Here is a 6127-nt window from a genome sequence, read left to right as displayed (position 1 = left end):
ATAGAGACAATTTTTAATCTTTTCGCTCCGTGTTTTACAATTGCTGTTTCTTCGGAAGACAACGCCATCTTGGAGAATTTGTTTGTCGCTATTAATTTTTTATTCGCATATTGAATATCTCTTATTTCTGAAGAATCGTTGATACATCCAAAACATGAACTTTTCAAGCGATTCTCTGAAGTTTTTAAAAATGACTTTACGATACTTTTTGGTCCGATTACAGGGATTTTCGAACTGCTCTCGATATCATTAACGCATTGATTTTTTAGCGGCCTACGAGTTACAGTTTGTCGAACTTTTTTATTGTTTTTTATTCTTTTTACTGCGGTATAAAGAGACGTAGTACGACGAATGATGCATGGCTTTTTAACGAAACTCGTTTCACTCTTCATCGAGTTCTTTAACCCAACGGAAGAGTTACTTATTTGAGATTCAATGTCTTTTAAATTATAAGAATCTGAGGGTATAATATTATTATCGTCCTGTGAATAAAAGCGCAAATAAGAAAATAAATACAATGTGAGAAACATTATATACAAAATAACTTGTGAGAGAGAGATTGATTTGTTCTTACTTTCCTACAATCTTTTGCCCCACCATTTCTGATTATATTAGAGTAAGGAAAGGCAGAATAGCATTTCTTGTACAATAATGGATTCAACAACAGTTCATTCAACATTTTCATTTGATTTATGGTTGCAAACCTAATTCACATAATAGTTTATGAACAAAATGTTTAATGTATTAGAAACATATAAATTGTATGACAATTAATACAGTACTGGGACTAAGGAGATTACTAGGAGTAAAATAAAAATAAAGTAAATAAATTATTGCTAAAAATACTGTAGATTTATTAAAACAATAGGACATGTATATGTATTCATGTGTGTGTACATATATGCGTAGAATAGGATACATTATAAAACTTGTATACATGAATTTATACATAACACTCCTTTTGATCAGTAACAACACTTACATTCAAGTAATGAGAAGCATGACAATAAGTAGTATATAAGTTCTCTTATGCTTTTTAAGCATGGTAGCTTGATTTATATATATGTATAAATATGTAACACGATTCTTATATATATATATATATCATGCTATATATGAGAATATATACAATACATATATTTATCTTTAATAGTAATTTTATGGGACAGTACAACACACATTCATACTTGTTTTCATAACAGACACATGTACTTTGTATCTTTTCCTTTAAAAGCAAGGAAGTACATAAAACAATTAATTTTATAATTTTATCATTTTAAATTGTATGAGCAATAAACAACAAATTTATTACAAAAGACATTTACAATTATTGTCATTCATTTTATTAATTACGAGATACTAAATTCTAATTTAAAAATCTGCACATCTTTTTTTAAAAAGACTCCATCAGCCAGAGATTTATAGTTGAATCATCTAAATCACTACGTTCTGCTTTTTTTGCTAAAGAAATAGATATCATTAATCACACATGTGTGTATTTCTTACTACTACTCGCATCCACAAAATAATTCACAAGTGCATGTAGTATTAGTGTAAGTGCACTTATCTATTGTCACCAGAAGCATAGTGCGTCAAAAATTGTCTAAAGAAAATAAAAAAAGAATATATTTTTCTGTTAAAAATATAAGCATTAACATCGAATACTTTATATTCCATCATTTGGTTCTAATATAAAAGAATAAAAATTAGTACAGTCTTAAAAATTTCATATACTAAACATTGTGTCATAGAAACACCATTAAGCAGTAAAAACAATGTATATACAGAATATGTATTTGTTAATATAATGAACGCAATTTTAGAACTGTAAAAAATTGCATTTTGTACACACTTTGTAATTAAATTATATAATAAGTCTGAAAAAAAGATAGAGAAACGGTTTTTCCATAAACCTTTATATAAAAGTATACCAAATATTATTGTCATGCATACATCTGTATTAGATTGGAAGACCCATTAGTTCAACATAATAAAAATTTTACAAGATTTATATTAGTCGCATATTTAAAATATATTAAATACCTAATACATTACTTTCCTAAAATTTCTCATTTACAATATTGCAATATAAAATAAGGACAGAATTTTTCTACAATAAAAAGTTCATAATTTCGCACTATTGAATTAAGATAATATACAATTTATATGTATACAAAATCTCTCTCCCACATTTTTAACGAGTAACAGAATGTGCAGTTTATTTAGGCACTAATGTGTCTTGATATTAAAATGTATATGAAAGCATATCAAGTTAATGGTATTATGAATTAAGAGAGTACACACTGTCGTATATTAACAGCTGAAAATTCACTCTCATTATTTACATCAAAATTTACCTTATGTAGAGATTTGCCGTTTGGCGAGGAAACATTGTTCACATATGCTAATTTTAAATAAGACTTTACACCTCTTAAAGAACGATATTGGCTATTTGGCAGTCGACTGTTAGGATTATTATTTGTCAGGTCAAGAATTGAAGGACCTAACGCTGCTCCAACCTGTAAACATAGCCGGACAATTATTTGTCATCTAATTATTTACGAAAAGCTTCTAAGTATATAATAACGAAACATGTCACCGCTTCGAAAACTGCTGGAGTATACTTTGGTGGAACAAACATATGTGTTACGGTTTTGTTCACACCATCACGAATTCTTGAAGGTATTGAATTTACTAAACGTCCAGAATTATAGTTACACTCAAGAGTATAACTACGTATCAGTCCAGTGAGTTTATATACAGCTACTCGACCCGATCCTTCCCTTGACATACCGTCTCTCTTATCTCTGAAAATAAATTGTTTACATGGGATGTAAAAGTTAACATGACATTGATCATAAGAATAATAATAAGACGTACATAATATACATATTTCTTTCTGTAAAATTGCATGAAGTAAAATGAAAATTTGGATTGTTAATGGACATTAATTTTGGTAAAAGCATACACATTATTGTGTCCTCTGCGTTATCAAAGTAGTTGCCATACATGAAAACACCCTTTTTCGAAGCATGACCATGAAGATCAATATATAAATATAATCCAGAGTCTTCTTTGGGTAATTGTCCTATACCAATAGCTGTATAAGTCTTTTTATCAGATTTAAGTTCTACGGAATTATTACTTTCTTCTGCTTTATTACACAGGCCTTCTCCACCACCTTCACATAACGTGAATAAATAAATAAAAGAATTTTTCTGATCACGTTCAATAATTCAATTCTAAATATCGTACCCTGAGGTATGTCATCCAAATCTGTTTTTGGTGATGCACATTCCTGAAAAATTTCCGGTTGATCTTTACGCTTTTCGTCTAAAGACATAAGTGTTACCTATTGTTAAAACAGTTGGTTAATACTTAGTTTCCTTATATATCAATTAGTATGTGTTAATATTTGTATACACGATAAATTATATTTTTTTTCTTTTTTGTTACCTGCTGGAGTAATCTCGTCGTTGTATCGCGTACTATATTTGTAATTGCACAAGAGGAATCAATAACAGTTAACGTATTTTCGCCGTTTCCTATACACATATTTGAAATCTCGTCCTCTTTTGGCAGCTGATACGTATGATGATAATACCTTAACAATAGTTCCATTTTCATTAATTTCTCTATCATAATATTGAGATATTAAAGCATCATTGCTATTTTACCTTATCAAATTTCTTGCAGCATATATTGTTGGATGATCTTTTAAAGAAGGATTGAGATAGACTCTATTGAGATTTATTCCTCTAGTATCCATTCGGTAATGACCTCTAACTACACCATCAGGGTTGAGCATTGGTATCAATTTGAACACATAAAGGCGACGAAGATTAATTGCAATGTTATCCTCGCGATTTACCAGAAAATTAAGGAAACCATTAAAAACAAAACTAGATGGTGTTTCTCCTGGATGGACTCTCGCACTAATAAAAATTACCTATATATATATATATACATAAGAATTTTAGTATAAAGATACTTCTTTTATATATCTGTAATTATAATTTTGTAACTTTTATGTAGAGTTTCAAATAAACTATATACTTTTTTATCCCAAAATTTAAAAGGTCTTTCTTCAGTTTTTTCAGGAAACATATTATTCAGTCTATCTTCTCTCTCCGTTGATATGTTATGAAATGAGCTTATTGTTATTAGATCCATTCTCCGTCCCTCTAAAGATTTTATTGCACATTCTCTATGATAATAAACATCATCTGCAGATGTTATACTTCTCTTTAATATTCTTGCTTCGACTCTTCTTAAATAATTTTGTAGATCGGTGTAAGAAAAAGGATAAGTGAATGCAAAATATGTTATGGCTTTTGGATTTTCAGGAGCAAAGTAAACAAATGACAATGTAAAATCACTTCCTTTTTGATCCAACTGAAATGTTGTAAATTTATATAGGAGCTTGGAAAGATAAAGAAGAATTACTATATTTAGACTATTTAAAGTTTACAGTGTAGGTAGGTTTATCGCGGATCCTTTCCCAATGCAGATGACCAGGTACAACTTTAAAAACCGGACACATTCCTTGACTGAACATTTTAACTTGTTTATTCAAATTAATTATATTGAATTTTATATAAACTCCTGGAGTACTAGCTTTAACACCAAAGTAAAACCATGTTCTGTTGTTGTTTTGATATTGTGTTCCATGACAATCATGTTTTGTCCATAAGTTAAACTCATAATCTGTAGCATCTTCTGAATTTGAGCTTCTACATGATTTATTCTCTGTTTCACATGCATCTAAAGATTGAACAATTAAACATGGAATTACCAATTATATGTTAATGCACATCATACATGAATGTAGGTCACTGCAGAAGATGGTAATTTACCCTTTTCAAAAGTCTCTGGCACTTTTACTAGTTCAACTTTCGCTAAATTGGCTGAATCAAAATTATTATAAAATGAAAAACCGCCACATATAATAGAGTCACCTGGATTTGCCATGATGTGTCAAAAGGTTATATGGTTGTCTGTAAAATACTCACATGAAATGTTTTATTCATGCATAAAGAATGTAATATTTTGAAAGGTGTAAACATTTGTAATTGTATTCTTACTTTCTCTGATATTAAGTGCAATTTTCTTCATTCGTAGCGTTACTTTCATATTAAAAAAGTCATGTTTGACAGCTATCTCGAAATCGTTACGATTTCCAGTTAAAGAAAGTCCGCCCTTTATATTACGAGACAATTAATATATTTTCAGAATCGAGATAAACACCTTTTTACATTTATTTTCGCTCAAAAGATATGTGATACGTTATATTCACGTAATATTTCCACCAATACCATTGTTGTACCTAATGCAAACATGTTTACGACTATCATTATAGTTCTCCCATATCTCGAATCTAATAATTATGATAGAATGACGGATGTCACTAATTTTCAATTGTTTTAAACTCTTCTTGCCGTATTCAGTAATATGTTAGTAAAGTTTTAATCTTTGTCCATTGAATCACACTCGAGATTAATATGGAAATTCGCTTGACTTTCCAAAGTATTACCTTACCGTGGAAATCTATTTTTTCATTGTACGTTATGTAACGTAACATTTTTTTTAAATTATTTTTTTCCTATTATATATACCTGAATTGAGAGAAACCTGCCAAGGGCGTTTGAAAAAACAAGACACAGATATCACAAAATGTACCTATCAACAATTATTTAATTTAAAAAGAAATGGTCACACTCGGATACAATGTAATACTATTTGTAACAAAACTGTGCGAATCAGTGAATATATAGGTGGGCTTTCTATTAACAATTATTATTGTCAGCATAATTTGGCACAATACTCCGATTATTATGTACTTGTCTAGTCCTGTTAAATCATATGGCGCGAACAGAAATGCCCAATCAAATGCTATCATCGAATAACTCGTAAATAACTCGTGTGGACATCATCTTACTTGGTAGCAAATATACTTTCTCATATTTAACTATGCATTTTTTATATCTTATCACATATATCAAGATCGAGATGTACTTAATAATATTTAAAATTAAAAAAATTTAGATACGTGTTATCTAAATTATCGATAGGTACAGTTACCGATAGCTAGCGCACTCTATGTTGCGTATTATTGCAGTCTGCAGTG

The 6127-nt window shown here is 29.4% G+C and overlaps 1 protein-coding gene across 3 annotated transcripts; it reads right to left on the bottom strand.

Moving 5' to 3' along the window:
- Positions 1–830: 830 nt before the first annotated feature.
- Positions 831–6082, bottom strand: LOC122566811 (cytosolic carboxypeptidase-like protein 5). Of its 3 annotated transcripts, none has more exons than XM_043724580.1 (12): positions 5616–6082; positions 5085–5326; positions 4857–4997; positions 4472–4764; positions 4057–4395; positions 3678–3949; positions 3457–3604; positions 3256–3352; positions 2881–3181; positions 2600–2807; positions 2358–2519; positions 831–1461 (listed from the first exon to the last, which is right to left on the bottom strand). In XM_043724580.1, exons 3-12 carry the CDS (start codon positions 4969–4971, stop codon positions 1435–1437), a joined length of 1962 nt encoding a protein of 653 aa, XP_043580515.1. In that variant the 5' UTR covers positions 4972–4997; positions 5085–5326; positions 5616–6082; the 3' UTR covers positions 831–1434. The 3 variants fall into 3 exon arrangements, with proteins under 3 accessions (XP_043580515.1, XP_043580514.1, XP_043580513.1); XM_043724579.1 differs by having other exon boundaries at positions 831–1603; positions 5616–6081; XM_043724578.1 differs by having other exon boundaries at positions 831–2519; positions 5616–6081.
- Between the last annotated feature and the right edge of the window lie 45 nt (positions 6083–6127).

The sequence above is a fragment of the Bombus pyrosoma genome, linkage group LG4 (assembly GCF_014825855.1).
Source record: "Bombus pyrosoma isolate SC7728 linkage group LG4, ASM1482585v1, whole genome shotgun sequence".
Lineage (NCBI taxonomy): Eukaryota > Metazoa > Arthropoda > Insecta > Hymenoptera > Apidae > Bombus > Bombus pyrosoma.
This window is presented reverse-complemented; position numbering and strand designations above follow the sequence as displayed.

Excerpts from the sequence above, each read along its gene's own strand:
- LOC122566811 (XM_043724578.1), bottom strand. The coding sequence starts at position 4,971 with ATGGCAAATCCAGGTGACTCTATTATATGTGGCGGTTTTTCATTTTAT. Across the intron at positions 3,950-4,056 it reads TTAAATTTTGGGATAAAAAA|GTAATTTTTATTAGTGCGAG; the intron begins GTATATAGTTTA and ends ATATATATATAG. Across the intron at positions 3,182-3,255 it reads TTTGGATGACATACCTCAGG|GTGGTGGAGAAGGCCTGTGT; the intron begins GTACGATATTTA and ends CGTTATGTGAAG.